This window comes from Chaetura pelagica, unplaced genomic scaffold (genome assembly GCF_000747805.2).
Source record: "Chaetura pelagica isolate M959 unplaced genomic scaffold, ChaPel_1.0 scaffold117, whole genome shotgun sequence".
NCBI classification, from domain to species: Eukaryota; Metazoa; Chordata; class Aves; order Apodiformes; family Apodidae; genus Chaetura; species Chaetura pelagica.
Genome location: NW_009954185.1, coordinates 5,815,327 through 5,833,624, shown reverse-complemented (window position 1 = coordinate 5,833,624; position 18,298 = coordinate 5,815,327). Strand labels below are relative to the sequence as shown.

At 39.0% G+C, this 18,298-nt stretch overlaps 1 protein-coding gene across 1 annotated transcript in view; it reads right to left on the bottom strand.

Moving 5' to 3' along the window:
* Nucleotides 1-270: 270 nt before the first annotated feature.
* The window catches only part of ARHGAP8 (Rho GTPase activating protein 8), a 54,991-nt gene continuing 36,963 nt past the window's right edge, over nt 271-18,298 (bottom strand). The window contains 5 exon segments of the mRNA XM_010002958.1: nt 271-468; nt 7,096-7,199; nt 10,265-10,349; nt 10,352-10,395; nt 11,055-11,132. Coding sequence (XP_010001260.1) covers nt 271-468; nt 7,096-7,199; nt 10,265-10,349; nt 10,352-10,395; nt 11,055-11,132 — 509 coding nt within the window.

The following is an 18,298-nucleotide window of genomic DNA, read 5'->3' as shown; positions in this document are numbered from 1 at the left end:
TTTTTGTCAGCTGCTCTATCTTAAGAAGGGGATTCTCTTTGACCTATTAGTCTTTGAATGTTCACATACATATTTTCCCCTGTGTGATGAGGATATATGGGGCAGTGTGCTTCTCCCAACATCTTTGGTATTTGGAAAGCTATAGAAACTTTACTCTCACTGAAAGTTTCCTTCACAGGAGAGAGCCCTGAATATAAAGCTCCCACCAGCTGAGGCATGGAGAAGATCCTTCCCTCGGGCAGCCACATCTCATTTGCCTTCCTGGGAACATTAAGGTAAGATCTCACCAGGCACTGTTCGGGAGTGGAATATATTCCTGTAGAAATCTATCAGCAGTTCAGTGAAGAGATTCAAAGGTACCAGAGCACTCAGGGAGGCTGTTCCTTTCTCCGGCCAGATCAAATTCAACCCAAAGACACAGGCCAGGCTAGATGCTGTCATTCTGTTATATATGCTCTCCTGTGAAACCTGGAAAAACAGAAACACAAATAAGGTGTATGCAGACGTGCACCCAAGAGAGGGAGAGACAAAACACCCTAAGCCCTCCATAGAACAAACCTCAAGGACTTCTGAAGTTGTTTGCAAGTGTTTCTAATGATTCCCCCCCTCGCCCCCACTGATGCATGGCTTCACTTCCAAGCACCTCCACATCCATCCAATTCCTCTGAAGCAATGGACATGAAAATGGGCTGTAGGTAAAATACACAGCACTGAATGCTGTTCTGCACCTGAATGATGTGTCCTACTTCTGTCTGTGGATGTGAGCCCAGAACTGGACAGGAGTCTTTTTTTCCTCTGGGCGGGCTCAGCAGGGAATTTGTGTGTGCTTTGCTCTCCCACGTGGCACAGCTGGTATCTAAAGCCCAATATGGTCTGGGTGTTCTATCTGACAAGTTCTCTGTCATTGGGAAGAGCCAACAAACTGAAGGTGCTCTTGATTCCTCCTGATGTAGGTAATTCAGCCAGTTCAGGCTGATGGCTGCAGTTGTTGATCAATAACTTGTCATGGGAAGACCACACAGGCACAAACTGTGATGGACACGTTAGTCTGCAGCTGTCATCTCAGAACAGCATGGGGAATTATTGGGCTAAATCCCCCAGGGTATTCTTCCTGCTACAATTTCAAGCGGAATAGCAAAGCAAAAATTTCATTTCTAAGTGCTTCTCCATTTCTGTCTTGCCATAAGTCCTCCAGAAAAGGCAGCTGTGTAGTACTATGAAAAGTCTGAGGGCACTAGAGGCAAATCTAAGAAACATTATGACCATGGGAACACTTCTTAGCATACGCATAAACTCCAGTTGATTCTACCCAGTAATGTAGGTTTGATTCCCATCTATCTCCTACAGCACAGTCCCATGCTCCTTGGTGTATTGCCTAGCAAGGAGCCTGTTTGCTCAGCCGTGTGGTGATATAACATCCTTTAGACACATGTGCAGGGTGGAAGTCTTTTCCTTGGGGGACATGAAGACTTACGTGCCCAAAAGTGTAGCATCTTCTTCTTAATCATATTATTTTTTCCAATAATAGCAACTATTTTTCCCAACAATCTTTGCCTTACCCTCCTGGGACATTAGAGCTACTTCTGCTACAAATATTAAAGGCTTCAATTGTTTTTAAAGTCATTAACCATGACCATCTTTACAATGGACTGACTTCACAACCTGAGAATAAAGAGTCGTCAGATAAAACAGCAATGCCTGCTTCTTGACCTTATGCAAAACCCACACCATTCTCTTCAGAGTACAAACGATGTAGAGCCTGCTGACCTTCACATACTGCTCACAATGCACTATTTAACTATAGAGAAAAAACAAGCCCATCTTGTTAATTTAATCTGCTTCAGATGAGATCAGCTCTAACAGGAGTTCATTATACTACAGCAATATAGCAAAAGCTAAACTACTGCCAAAATAACTGACAAGTGAAAACAATTAAGATAACAAAGAGGGCCTTGTTAATATGGAGACACAGACCTAGGTATTACCCTGAAGGTAGCTGGACAATGGAGCTGGCGTTTGGATGCTGCTAAATGTAACAAGGTTAGGGACTGTGTTTGTGGCCCTTGGGTCAAATAGCTCATGCTGGCTGCATCCAAAGTCTGTAATGTTGTGCTGTGAAACTCCTGTGGGTCCAGGATAAATAATTTTTTTGTATTTCTTTTAGTTGAAAGTCTCTAAAATAATGAGAGCTACAGCCCATCACATTGTGTTTTCTATAACACAAAACCAAAGAAACATGTCATATATTCTACATCAAGTTTCTTAAGTGTATGCAGGGCAGGTATCCTGTGATGGCACAGAAGCATGTGGTATAGTACTGGAGGACAGTGGAGGGTGGAAGAAGACAAACCTGTTGCAGTTGTCTATCCCTGGTTTTTGGGAGTGTTCCCTGACACACTCTATCCAGCAAGTCATGTACAGGTCCTGTCTTCAAGTACTAGTTGAATCACATCCAGTTTAACCTCATCACTGCCCCTGAAGGCCAATGTTTCAGCCCAAAGCAACACCACTGCAACTTGCTGGTAGAGCTAGATTTGTTTTTGTTATTTTTTTCTTTAAGCAAACTATTTCAAAGAATGTTTTTAACTCCAAGATGAAACCATCTCTTCCCACTGTGAACAATTCAAGCAGACAGGCAATGTTGAAATGACCAACGAAAATACCCATGACACAGCCTCTCCCTTGAGAGAGAAAATCCGTAAGATAAAACGAAGCAGTGATTGTATCATCTGAGGCAGAGCTACACTAAGTCTTATCTGTGAGTCATCAATCAGGCTGACACTTCGGAATTCAAGGGAGACACAGCACAGCACGTTGCTTCACTCCAAAATGCATAGCAATCCCTTTCTCAGCAGATCCAAGAGAAAGTGTGCAACTGAATCCAACTGTCTCCACAATAATTTTTGCTGGCTCATCAAGAGCTGTGAGCAAGGAAGCCTTGTCACACCAGTGGTAATGGCTTTATCCCTCCTCAAGGGAATCAGGCTTCACAACGTCCTAACCCCCTCACTAGTCCAGTGCCAGATTTCTTTCTCAAATGACACAAACACATTCACTTAATCTACAACATTATCAAGAGTAGCTGATGTTTTCTTCTAAAACTAGATCACATCAGGGTAGGATGACCCCAGCCAGCCTCTTCATGGGCTGCACCTCAGAGCTATGTTCTACCTGAGAAATAAAATTGACATCTTTAGGATTTGGACTAGCCCACTTACTCCTCCTTCGATTACCATGGGAAGTTAGTAACCATCATCTCTGTTTCAAGTGAAAATACACTTGCTCTGTCAATTTGACAAGCTAATAAAAGCCAATTCTCCAAGGACCTAGATAGTATCTTTGAAGGATTCATCTGACCATCACTGAAAAACAATACAACAAAGAACTACACAGCTCCAGTTTGATGGGGTTTTTTCCCCTTTCATTGAAATATATATAGTAAAATCATTAGTAATGGCAACCTATATTGGAAGAAAGTCCTCTAGAAAAATAACACCTGCACATTGCAATATTCATAATTGGGAATAAACACTGAAGATTTAGTACTACATCAACAACTGCAAAATAAAATCCTCACTATCCAGCTCCTCCCAGCAAAATTGTGATGATTTTTGGATTCCACATAACTGCACCCCAGCACCCTCATGGCTACTGCAGGAATGAAACCAGAAATGGGGTCAAGTTGTGTAAGGGGCGGTTCAAATTGGGTATTAGGAAACATTTCTTCAGAGTAAGAGTGATGAGATGTTGGAACAGGCTGCCCAGGGAGGTGGTAGAGGCATCATTCCTGGAGGTGTTAAAAAAATGGGTGGATGTGGGGTTTCAGGAGATGGTTTAGTGGTTAGGGGGTGTAGGGCAGATGGTTGGACTTGATGATCTTGAAGGCCTTTTCCAGCCTTGATAATTATATGATTCTACCTACTGACCTTAGTGAAATTCAAAGGATGTAAACAGCCAATTACCATAACTTTTTAAAAATACATGGACATAACTGTCTCCTTGGCTTCAGTTGCAATGCTGAAAGGAATTCCACAAAACATTTTCAAAAGAAAATTACCACTTATTAAAACATCCTCACAAACTGACTGGAAATAAAAGTTTCTATCCCCTGCCCCCTGCTACCTTGCAGATGTGCCAACTGCTTGTATCTGCTCTATGAAGCTTAGTCATCTAATCCTTCCCAATGTGCCCAGGCACCCCCAAGCTTTGCTGGTGCTAATTACAGATTTAAATTGGAGAAGTGGTTGAGACAAACATTAATTCATTCAGAACATTTTTACCAGTTCACATGTGGCTTTAACTGTCCTGCTTTGGTTACCAATCTGAAGTATAGTTCATGGGCCCCCAGACCTCATCCATTTTTTGCAGTTAGTCCAAGCTTGACATTAATTTTACTTTGGCAGGTTTTTGCAATGGTTCTTTCAGCCAAGTCAGCCACCTTTCCCCTGCATCAGACATGACTGCAGGGACAGAAATAAGCACGAGGAAGGGAAAGTATGTAAGTGTAGAGAGGGGGCTGCATCAGCTGGTACCAAAACCAAAGATGTGGTTATAAAAACACAACCTAGATGACACTATTGCCTCTACAAACTTTGCTGTTTGTTTAGCCTTAGACTGTCATGGAAAACAACAATTACAGTTTCGTACCAAATGGTTTCTGGCTTCAGAACTGGGTAACTGTAGCCCTCAGAATGCTTTGCCAAGTAATTTGCAAGAAATTTCGAGTCCTTTAAGTTTGCATGTGCATTCATAAATTCACTTCACTGCATGTGCAACACAGGGCTTGTGGAACACAAACACTAGTTAGTGCACATGCATCTCTTGTGAGGTCAGCTGAGCAGCACAGACATCTTTTGCAGACATAACTCAGGGATTAAATTGTGAAAAATTGCCTTTGATTTTCTCCCTGCTCCTGGTTTCTTAATTCTGCCTAGGAATCTCAATCCACTGCAACTCCAAGGGGACCCTGCAGATCCCTCTCTAGTGGCCAGATGCTCTGCAACATGGAGAGGGAGAGCTTACACCTTTCACAGCATGCTGGGCTCATTATGGACAAAATCACAGCTAATCTAAGGTTAAAGGAATCTGACGTATCTTTGAAATTCCAGTCTGTTACTTCTGTAGCAGTTGCACTCCCTTGCTGTAACACCCTTGGAATAGAAGGAGCTGTTTCATTAAGTAAGGGGGTTGAGACTGCAGAGAAAACAGGGATATTTTTTTCTTCTTCCACAAGCCTGTATCAATCCTGGAGTGCTCAAACCTGTATCTAGTGATTACAATTCATCCCACTTCATGAAATTACCACAAGTACCTCTTGCACTACTCAAGGCTGCGCTCGTGGAAGAATTAAATTGCCTCTTATATGTAAGAAGGTTGACGCTTGCAGGTAAAAACTAGGATTATTGGTAGAGTGGTCTGTTAAAGTTTGAATTGTGGCAGCTTGTGCAGCACACCGACCTGCAATGAATAGAAATCTCTAGCTCCTAGATTGTTTCACGTTCCCGTGACCTTTCCAAATGCAAATATTCCCTGAGACATTAAGGATGAAAAGCCATGGATCAGCAAAAATTGCAGATCTGAGCACTAGTATCAACTTGACGCTGTGCTTTACATAACAAGGCATACTCAAAAATAATGCTATGTTCTGTTGCCCAATTACAGAAAACACTCTGTATTACTTTTGCACACCTCATTAACACCTCAAGTGCTCAGCTCTTAAGAGGTGCGTTGAGATGGTGCATCTATTATTGGAACAAAGTCACTTACACGATTCATAACACTGAGGAGAGATATCAGATGCTAAAATAATAGCAAGTGACATAAGGATTTTCTTAATAGCATTAGACTTCAGCTAAGCAACAGTAAACGAGCATGGGTATTACAGGAACCATGCAAGTGCTGCCTCTGAGGGTCTTATCAATGTGTTTCCTTTAATCTTGCTTTTCTCTAGTGTTTTGATAGAAAAAGGGATTAATGCACTTGTTTCTGAAATGTGCTACTGGCTAGAATATGGCAAGGATGACTGTAGCCCAAGAACAGTTACTGAGGTCTAACTCCTCCACTGGTGAAAATCAGCATCATTCCAAACACATGATTGCTTTGGTGGGCTCTTAGGAATTCTGAAAGCTAGATCACTTTATTTAGGTGTCAACTACACCATGATCCTCAATTTTAGGCACCTGGGTTTGAAAAATGCAATCTGGAAAAGGCAATGCATTGGATAAGGCAGAAGGAAGGGAAACTTACACTAGTATTACTGATTTTTCCTGCACATAAAGTGGCAACCAAAGGATGTCACTAGGACAATTTATGATGGATGTTCAGTGAACCCCCTCACACTTACAGGTTTCCAAAAATGGGCTAAAAACAAACCATCAGAAAAATCAGAAATAGGAAAAAAGACACGATTCATTTACCCTGAAGCATACCAAAAATCCTTGTAAAATGGCACAGTCGAAGTTTTTAATCTAACATTGTAGTAAATTACAGAATGGAAGGCTATTTTAATTAGGAAAATGTTATTTGAAAGATTTGATATTTAATACCTTGCCAATTATTGTTTTAAAGCTTATTAATATTTCTATTATTTTCTAAAATTACAGTGCATTATTTGGTGTTTTAGTCGATCAAGGTTTATATCTTTGAGAAAAAAATATTACTACTTCTAGTTTTTCTCTGGACCCAAAATTACCCAATCACTATTTGCAGGCTTTTTTAAACTCCAAAATAGGAAAAATACTCAAAATTGGAATCAATAAAAAACGTCCATTTGTGAACACAGGGTCAGGGAAGCAGAACTTCTAAATATGTCAGAAGAAGCACAGTTCTATTTTAATTTAGACAATAATTTTCATTACATATAAAGAATTCCATGGTGAAGGGATGCCCAGACCATTTTTTAGCACTGACCTTTATCAGAACTGGAGGGTTCTGCACCCTGACTTCACTTCATTGGCAAGTACTGCACTGACACGCCACCACAGTTTTAAACTACTTCAGTTTTATTTTCTGTGAACATTTTCAATGTTGAATTAACAAGAACAGATTTAGAAAGAAAAGACTAGCACTACTTTTGGAAATTTTGCCTGTACTCACCATATGGAGAAAGCACATCAGGTATTTCAGAACAACGTAATTGTGCTCAGGAAGTCCTTGAATGATTTGCTTGCATCTGGTGACTCGCAGACTGCTCTCTACACCTGCAATGTCAAAGTCAGTCTTAAGTTAACTCAAAACCATCAAAATACTAACAAGAAACAACCCCTTATTCATATCTGCTGGAATGTAGTTATTAATCTGTAAAACTGACCAAAAAATTCAGCCCTATTAACCTCCATGATCACAGTAACAGTTAGGATTACCCCTTTGAATGTCCCTATAATCTTCTGTATTATTATATATCCGGCTAAGACTAACTTGCAGACTATTTTCTTGATTAAGTGAAATAGCCAAAATAATGTATTTGGTAGAGAGGACTTTCAAAAGTCTTGATTTGAATCCCATTATCTCTCTGGATTCAGGCATCTACTTTTTAAACCCTGATTTTATTCTTGCGGAGACACAGATCTGCTCTACATGCTCTTTGGACAATCCACTGATTTTAAAAACACTTCTGTGACTGTGCAGGAAACTTTTCTGTCTTGGTAAAAATTTATGAGATGGCCACTTGGGTGTGTAAGAATTTTCTAGAGATTTTCCTAAGCAGGTTCATTAACTCGGTTCTACAGAGGGGCAAATCCAGAAATAGAGCCCAAACTCCTTGCGTCACCTAGATAGCTGGGTGACAATTACACTAACACTGGATAATATTTCAAATGCTGTTCCAAATGTCTTTTTTCTTCTTTTTTTTCTTAGTATTTTCTTTTTTTTTTCTTTTCTTTTCTGGAATATTGTAATTATCTTAGTACTGGAAATTTAATGCCATTTTGTAGAAAGGTCTGATTATTACAATCATGTTTGACCCAACCAGTCCATTTGTGCTGATGTTTTTTCTGCATTTGTTGCATTTTTCTCTCTCCCTCCTTGACACAGCTAGACACGTCTATAAGTATGCATCCATGCACAAAATTCCAGAATGCTACATGTTCCCTTAAGCTCTGAATTAAATACATGAAGCTATACTGTGATGAGCCGTGTTGATGTTTTTCCTCATGCAAAGCTGCCAGTTCCTGTAAGACACAGTAATCTGAATCCCAATATTTTTTCACTCAGCCTTTTGCAGAGTAAATCATGCAGGAAGGACAGCAATACTGGGCAAAGCAGCTCTAGTAGAAGTTTTCATGACCAAAGAACTTGTTCTTTGACAATTATAAGCTTTGAGGTTCTATTAATTGTTTTTAGTCAGTCACTCAACTAATTCAGTTCCCAGCTCCCATCAATAACTCTTTTAAAAAATGTTTCAGATAAGACACTATGGAAAAAAGTTTCACTGTCATTTTAAAGTACTCTAAAGCAGAGATACTGTATTTCTGGGTTTGCAGGTTAAGAGATGTAATAGACATATCTCACACTGTTCTGGTGTCTTCCAGAAGACAGAATAAGATTTTTCAAGTCATCTCAAGACAGCTGTCTGTGATCACACCTCTTCACAGCTCCCTTCTGCACTATATTCACAAAGAATATGTCTTTGCTGCAGTCCAGCTGGCTCTCGAGCTTAAGATCTTTTAAAATCAGGATATCACCGCAGCATCAAAAAAGAGTGGACATCACAACGCAGAGCACAGAAGTCCAAGGATGAATTTTCTTAAGCTCCACTTTTCAAAGTATTTTGTCTGCATTTTAAATGTCAGTAAACAAAAATAATATGGAACAAAAGTTTCACAGATGCTTTGCCAAGAAAAACATCCCAGTGTTCCTAGCATAATGCACTGCTCTCAGATTATCCTCAGACTTGTTCTCATTTTTCACTTGGCTGTATCACAAAGTAATATTATCTCCAGAAAGTCAGCACAATATTAGTTCAGTAAAAATTAGCATGTATACAGTCTTTTTCCAAATTTCCGCTGTTCTTTCCAGTTCAGAGTGACTATTCTTAGTCCCTTCATTTCTGCCTGTGAATAGACCTGTTTTTCTCATTGTCTTGAGACACTTAGTGTGTCCACAGATGAATCCTTGTTTTAGAACAGGGTGACATACAGGCTTGCAAACAAGAAAACAGTATAGAACTTCAGAGAATTCTGAACATGACCTGATTAAGTTTTTTAATACCAATACATTAATAAGAACTATAAGAATTTTACACTATAAGAATTTTACATAGAATACAGTATATGTAGGTAAATTTCCTGTACTTCTACACTTTATTACATCGTCATTGAGATTTATCCTCAACCTAAATTATTTTAGTGACTTACCCCAATAGCAACAGTCATGATACTGATGGTAATGTACACTTTGCAACAGCATCAGCTCACAGTTAGCAGAGGCATGCTGACAGACTGTTGAAAGTCACACTCCATTATAATACACATAATTTTTTCAAAAAGCAGGTTTGAGGAAAACGTCTATTTGTGACTTGTTACTGGAAGCTCTACTGGTTCCCTGCTGGCTGACTATACCCGAGGAAGCAAAATATCAGTCTCTACAAATACTAGGTACTAAATCTCAGATATTCTGGGATCTTAGGTATTCAACAGTATTCATTCCCATCTATTAGAGAGTTGCCTTGTCAGCATTGTAAAACAGTTGCTGCCAAATGCTAAGTAATTACACATTTTAAAATTAATGTTTCCATGTGGTGCCAGATCTTCAGATAATCAGTGTCTTCTCATGGCTTTAAATCCTTTCTTCTCAATACGCTATCTCATGGGAACAGTTTCAATAAAAACAATCCCATCCCCACAAGAAAAAAAAATAAAAAGGAAAGAAGCATACAAATGACCAACTAAATGTTGTTCCCACAATTCTGCCAATGCTACTGCTAAAACTAAAGCTGCTTTGACATAAATTTTACCACTCAGACTGACTCAGTGTTGTGTCATGGCATGAAAGGGAGCCCTGACAGCCTGATACAATTCTTAGTAATACGGTATGATTTTTTAGATAAACCAGTAAACCTTGTAAAAAGCAGAAAGGGTCTTGGTAACCCTAACCAGCCTGCTCTGGTACAGATTATGAAGGTGTCCATTTGTGGCTACAGTGAAACACTAATAATATTATATACCCACAACTGTGGGTCACGATTGGTAAACAGCAGTGATTAGTAATTAGCCAGGCCCAGTTCAACTTGTTGTACAAATTTTTCTAAAACTTTATTTATACTCACTGGTGATTCCGAGGATATGATCATAACACTCAAATGTTAGTAATGGCTGAGGGAGCTCCCTAAGGAAAGTCTTGAGGATAACAGCAGTGGAATATGGATATCATGATAATCATCGAAATTCACAGACTTGCCTAAAAGGAGAAAAACAACAAAAAAGGTGTTCAATCACATTTTACATGTGTTTTTTTTTAAACTACTGCTACTATTTCACACTAAATTTTGAACAGAAAACCACCTGGCTTTCTGCTGCTGGTGACTCCCGGCCCTTCCTTTTTGCATTTTTCATAGTGTTTTATTCATGTTGCTATAAGAGATTCTCCCCATAAAGGCACTTCGTAAAATGACTTCATGTGGACATCAGTGATTGTCAAAATTACCCCACTGCATTTCATAAATAATTAGGTAAAATTACATTTCTTTGCCATAACCGTGGAAAAACACCAGAGGCAAAATGACACAAAGACATTATACATCACAACTACAGTAACTCAAAGTGCATAGAGGCAATACACATGTTTATGAAAAAAACAGAGCACCTTTGACTCAAGACTTATCACTCATTACCTGCTATGGATTTTGTAAGCTCTTGTCTGACATTAACTGATGACTTGCTATCCAATAAGCCTTCAGTGCCTGTTGTACTTTCAGGTTTCTGTACCAGTGCTCTTATTTTAAGTTACAAAGGGTTTTATGATTAATTATTAGAAAACTAGCATTTCTGCTTCACCAACAAAACCAAGATTAACAAAGCCCTCACAGTATTACTGGCAGGGATATGATGACAGCTTACCCTGATTGTAGAGTTTCTGAACATCTTTGATAGTCTGGATGCTGGCTGACCTTCGGAAGAGGCCCTCTACTTGTAGTCCTGAAAAAAACAATTAATGCAGGTGTCACCTGTAAAAGCTGTCACTCTCTTGTTTTCCTCTACAGGTTTACTTGAAAACAGAACAGGAGCAGAAGGTCTGGAAATAAAGTCACTTGATAGACACATTTTTTGGTAATAAAGTCCTTGAGAAGGGAACGTACAATCAAATAATATCGCAACGTTGCCTACAGCACTTTCATAAACATGTCTCATAGAAATACTACCACTTTTCCTGAAGTGTTTTACAATGTCTTGACAACTATAATTTTCATTCAAAAGTAGCCATAGAAGCAAGAGATTTAGATTCATCAGGCTGCAAACTGAGCCCCAAACCACACCTGTAAATCTGGTATTCTCCTTGCTTAAACTCTTTAGCAAATTAATGAGGGTATTTGCAAAGATCCCTTAAGCTTCCTCTTCTAGTGGGTGAGATAAGATCCTTTAGGCTGGGGAATATTTCAGAAGATCTTTGGATGGAGGAAACTCTTTCTTACCACAGGAGGGACACTGGACTTCCCAGCTTAAAGGTAGCTTGGGGCTGACTACTGCTCCTTCTGCCTGTCTCTGGAAGTCAGTGGGACTTCAGATTGTCTGAACCCATTCCTTATGGAATGATATTTAGTACTGATAATATGAATTTATTATTTAGTATACTAAAATAATAGATAATATTTACTGAGATAAATTTTCACTGGCTTGCTTCAGAGACTTCTGCAAAGAATTCCAACCTCTACTTGAAAGTGTTCCACCAATGAGATTTAGAGGCTTAGCTGGAGTTTAGCTTAATACAGCTCCCAACTACTTTCTCAGCATTTATGCACTTGCCTGTTAAATTCCAGGTTGCATATTAAAACATTAGCCCATTCACTCAGTTCTGGAAGGAGTATGATATCTCAAACTACAACATAAAAGAAGGACATGTGTGATTACTAAAGGAACCAAATGGGCAATAATTATGATCTATTTGACCACTTGCTTTATTCCCGACCAGGTCATGTTTCAGTTGAATAAAGTTATGGTAAATGACATCACTATAATAAAACTGTTCCACTAGATTTATAGTGCAAGCTGTCCAAAGACATGATTTTGGAAGTGGCAGCTGTGAACAGCTAGCTTGTCAAGGCATTGCCCTCAGCAAACAAGAAATACAATTGTTTCCTGAGAATGTGTACAATTTTATGCTGGCTGTCAGTGGACTAAAGGCTTTCTGTAGAAACAAGTTTTTCAGAAAATGGACATCATAAACACTTATAATTCAGTTTGCAGGAATTTGTTTGATAGTCAATGCTTTAATCTGATGTGCAACCCACTGTATAAACTGTAATGTAACAAAATACCAATTTTTAACATGTTTATGCCTTTATTGGCTAAGCTTTCAAGAGTCTAATTAAAGTCATTAATCTATATTGTAGACAGCAGCTGTACTTGTCTGGCCCTGCATCCCATCAACATTATTGTAACGACACATAACACTAAGCTCTTGCTCAATATGGTTTTTGGAGGTTTGGGAGGGGAAAAGCAACTTTTATCCTTATGTGCAGAAATGTGGGACATGGGCAGTATCTCTGCTTCTTCCAGAATTCATTTCCCAGGTCAGCTGAAACTGAATCAATATACAGCAATTTGTTTGATCGCAGGTGGCAACAAGCCAACTACAAATGCAGGTATCTCCAACCCTTCTTAGATTTGTGGACAACCTACCCAAATGATGTGACACTAATTAAATGTAGGTTAGTGCAGTTCTTAGGGGGAAAAAAGAATCTTGTCCTTCAAAAGTAAAAGAACTGCAACAACAAAATAGCCACACCTTTTTTCCATAAAGGATGCGCAGACCAGAAAGAATCTATTATAGAGATTTTTTAATAAAGCATGGGTCATAATTTCAGCTTAATGGTAAACAGAAATATGAGCCAACAGCCATAATGCTATTGAAGGGGGAAAACTATGAGCCTAGGTACAGACACAGCCCTTTTACAATAATTTTTCTAATTTCTGGGATGCATACGAACTGAGCAGGGTACTTTTTTTTTTTTAGAAGTCTAAGTATATTGCGCTCAGTGCTTTCTGTGTTTGGGCAGGGCAAAGGAAACCTACCTGAAAACATTATTTGAATGATGATGGTTCCCATGTCACTTAACCTGAAAACATTAGCATATGTCCCCAGCTGGGGTCTCATAATAAGGGATGGGAAGGAAGAAGCGAATCTGAAGCCTCTTTATGGTTATTCCATGGTGATGGACAAATATACAGCCAGGAAATATTTTCTCCAAGCCTGTCTCTTCCTTTTCAGACACTAGGGGAAAAAAACCCAGTTCTTGGAACTACCATAATAAAGCTAACACAAAGCGGCCATAACAAAAGAAATCACTCTGTCTTCTTTTTGCAGACAAAACACATGCCGGAGCTACCAGAGTTAGGGCTTGAGTAACAAAATTGGATGAGGACAATCCCAGTCATTGCAGCTCAAAGCATTCTTTTTTGTCCTTGTAACAAAAATAATTTTGAAGTAGCCTCTGATTTCTTTTAGTAGTATTCTTCAATCAAATCATATTTGCAGCATGACTCATGTCAGCTGTCTCTTTAAAGAAAAATATTTTTTGTTCTGGTGTACAACTTGAAGTATTTTGCCATTAATAGCATGGGTGACACAGTCCATAGAGAATACCAGCCCTGGAGCAGCAATGCTTGCCAGAACAGTCAGGGGATGACTGACATGAACAGCTAGCCTGGGCTTTCCAGTTCTGATAAACATGCAGCTGCGTGTCAATCACATATTCCATCAACACTGCAGAGCCACTGTTGAGATAACTTAGCTCAAGCAGCTCCCTGGCCCTCACAAAAAACATATAGACAGAGATCAGCAGACTTTTGTTACTCTGCACTAAGCTCTCCAGACCAAAAAGTACAGAACTGTATTTTAAATATTATACAGAAAAAACACAGTGAAGGAGCCATCTGTGTTCAATGAAAAGTGATTCTGCAATTGAGAACTTAACTGAGTAATTATTTAAATGTCAATAATCATAAATTAAAACAGGCAGGCACTTCATTCCACATTGAAATAAGATGGCTTTTACCACAGTAGATAGAATTTCACAGTGCAATGACACAACTACGTTATACTCCAAATTAATAAACTGTTGCTAAAAATATTTAGCCTCCTTCTACCCCCCATCAGTTGTCCCACAGGAAAGGCACAGAAAATCAAAACTGATAAAGGTAAATTAAAGCAACACATGCTGTCACATTGCTGCAAACTTGTCAAAGAAAAAGGGATGAGAAATTTACATTATTTTTCTTTCAATCATCTTTGATTTGAGGGTTGCTGGCATCAAAACCCTTTGTTAATTTGTCTGCTTTCAGAAGAGAAATAGCAAAGAGAGAGCATCTGAATTCCTTCCGTCCCAAATTGAGTTTGGAAATGTTTCTTTTGACTGGGGTCCTGCCAATACTCAGGAAGTGTCCATCCTGATTTGGAAGTTGTTTTTATTCTCATTAATACAACTGATAACTGATTTAGACATCTTCTTACCAATTACCTCAGTATAATAACATTTCTTTTAAAAATTGTAACTAATTTATTTCTCATATGAGGACTGATTAGTTTATAGCATATTTTACTTGTCCACCTTTAGTATAACATCTTAAATGCCCTAAGTAGAGGCAATTGTGAATTTTTATGCTTAAGAGAAATTTAAGATTTTTTTATTTAAAAGCTAGAATAGAGTACAAGTTTGAGGAGGTTGCACAGCCTTTCTTTCCCTTATACTCTGTGCAACAAATGAAGTGTGATGTGTGCAGTTTGTAAAGATGACTTGCACTGCAAGAAGGTGCACAGCAGATCAAGGGCAGAGGGGAAAAGAAGGGACATTTCCAGCCCCACTGAAAAGCTGAGAAGCAGCAGCAGCAAGGATGTAGAACTGTGCATTCTCCACAGAACCCAAAGTGTATTTGGGTCCTTGTGGTTTTGAATTGCAGAGTCTCTACTCTTTAGATTTATGAAAGAATATTCACTTGGCACCTCTACACATAATTTATTTACAATGCCTGAGCACCAAAACCACAAACTGTTCTTATTACAAGGTTTGTTTTCATTTGGTGGCAAACAACCAATCTTGGGATTTATCTCATCTCCATGAACCCTAGGTAAAAACACTCACATGAAATCAAAAGAGCCAAGAACTCAGAAATGTTTATATGCCCAATGTCAAGCTTTCCCAGTGTTGCATTTTTAAAGGGTATTTGATTGATCACAAGAAGAGGAGGCCGGGAAGCAAACTCACTAAGCTGCAGCAATCCAAATGTATTCAGAATGCATAACCATTCATCTCTACCCATTCTGACTATCACCACCAGGATGCTTTCATTCACATTAAAAGAAATGGAACCAAAACTTTCTCCATCAGAAAGATTTGTTGTGCTTCACGGAGGAGACGAGGGGAAAGGTTGATCACTGTTTGCCACTGCTTCTACTATTCAACAGATAAAGGGCAGCTTTAGTTGTCACTGCAATCATACCACAGGACATTTATTACTTTATCTTTAAACTTCCATAGCATGGTTGCTACCATTTCATTTTGAAGTGGTAGTCATCACCCTGGACTCTCCTGTAGTAGTCCAAGAAAACATCAAGCAAAAACTTTGTGCAGCAAAGCACTTCCAGTCAACAAAAGAGATGAGGTAAGAGAGAAAGACTCAGCAATGGGAGCTACTGTGAAATAATGTCCCTATAGGGGACAAATTATCTTTTCTCCTTTATAATTCTGTGGAGTTATTCCTTCATGGTGAGTTTATTGTTCCATCATTTCTGAGGTGCTGATGATTATCATTTTTTTAAAATGTTAGTAATAAAACCAGCAGGTAAGCTTAGGTTTTAAATTGTTTAAAACATGGAGAAATATGTAGCTTATACCTTTGAGCATACTCTCTAAAACATAAAATACATTAAAAATAATAATCCTACCTACATATTTCAAACTGGTATTTTGCATAAGATCAGTACAAGTGACAGTGTATCAGTATTTAACATAGGCTTAAGGAACAGGCTGCCCTTTGTAACCTATTGGACATCTTCATGCAGGTCTGAACAGTGCAGTTTATACCCACCTTTATAATGAAGCAAATAAAAGTTTCCTTGAAAGGAGTCTTCTGACCTCCAGATGCTGGGGGTTTGCAAACAATATATGGATTTTGCCCTGTACTTTTATTTTTAACATGTTCCAGTTAGTGCACTCAAACTGCAGGTCAGAGCTTAAAAACTAGGGAGAGCACAGTGAATTGTACTAATACTGACCTGAATAAATAACAAAACCACCAGCCATATGATATAGCTTTTAATTTATACCTTATAGTCAGGCTGTAACCTGCTCCTCTAGAAAAATTGACATGCAAATAAAAGACATGAAAGGGAACTTTGGCTGTGACATCTTATTAGAGTTTAAAAGCAGAAGTGCATTTCTGAATCCTAAAGCCTGTGAAAGATAAAGCTGCCCTGGAGGCAGGGCAGCTCCGAAGTGAGCGGGCCTTGCCTGTCCTGCTGGGTCAGTGTGGGCAGCACCAGCAGCTTCAGGCACTTGCACCATCCTGTCCCTCAGCATTATGGAAGCCATACACACAAAAACGTATTGGACACTGTGTCTATGCACACAACTTCTATCCCTGGTTACCAAAACAGGTGCTTAGAAGTGACAGCCACCATTTACGGTCTCACTTTAGCACAAACTAGACTGCTGAGGTCACGTGGGGACATATTAAGCAAAGAAAGAAAATTACTACCATGTGGCACAAGCTGAGCTTCTTGGAGAAAAAGAGCCTATGAGCAAAGCATCAAGATCATTACTGCCAAAGGAATGACACCAGGTATTAACACTTATGAACTGTTCTGACAAACTTTATGTAGTGCAAGTGCAAGTCAAGTCTTGCATTTATAAATTAAACAGATGAAAACGTTGTGGTTTTGAGACTAAGCATAGAAAAAAAATATCCTCAAGGTTTACTGGTTATGATTAATAAATAGCCACAAACATGCTATGCTAAACTTGTCCTTCCGTTTTGGCCTGACCATATCACCATTTGGGTTCAGAATGATGCCAATATCTTACTTCTGAAATTGAGAGCACTTCTGTGATTTGGTCCAGAAGATGAACTCTGAGGCTTAGTCTTTAAAAGCTGATGATTTCCCCAGATACTCAGAACTCGTTTTAGGAAATCAGCTCTTCCCTGTGAAGGTTAGCAGGAAGGGAAATAAAGTGTTTTTAAAATTCATCATTAAAAAAAAAATTAAAAAATTTTTCAATCTACAGTGAAACCAGAATGAAAGTAGTGAAATGGCTGGTTTCTTTCCCCTTCTTGAAAAAATAGCCTGAAAGTCACTGTAGGAACTAAGAAACTTAATTTATTGTGTTTATTGTAAGAGTGTCTGAGGCACCAGCCATGAGAGATCCCGTGTATGGAATATAAACAGACAGAGAAGAATATCTGCTTACAGTAGATTCTTTAGTCTCTGTTCAGGTGCTGGGTGGCTTACGAGCTGATTCCAGTGCGAATCATTTTGCTCAGACACATCTATCTAAATACACAGTCAGGTAACTATAGGAGGAAAAAACCCCCACTCACTGTCATAACGTTAATTTGGCTGTTGAGCATGAGGACATGCTTGCTGCTGCCAGAGCCCAGGCAGTAACTTGGTACAAGAAGGAGAGTTTTGGCTCATTTGTACAGATGAGGATGCCTCCACGCTGGGAAGAACACTTCTGCAAGCAGTGTTGTCTGAAACTGTGGCAGAAATTTTAAACATCAAGGAGGAAAAATGTGACATGAATCGATCTGTGAAAGGGATCAGAGTCATTAAGATGAAAAGGCTGGGTGAACTTTAGAGACTGGAAGTTTCCTTAGCCTGGTAGCATTCCATTGCAGGCTGATGCCTAGTTTGAAAAACACCACAGCTTCTGCATCAGATCTGTTAAAAAAATGAGTCTATGCAGTACAGAATGGATTTAAGGGATGTCAGAGGATTCCTGATGTTTCAGGGAATCTTAATGCTGTTGATGAAGCAAGATTTTGCAGGAGCGTTTAGATCTAATTCATGGTTTCAGAAACTGATTTCAGGTACATAGATGTGAAACTGCAGCAATGGGAGGAAAGAGAGGAAATACTGCACCTGCTCC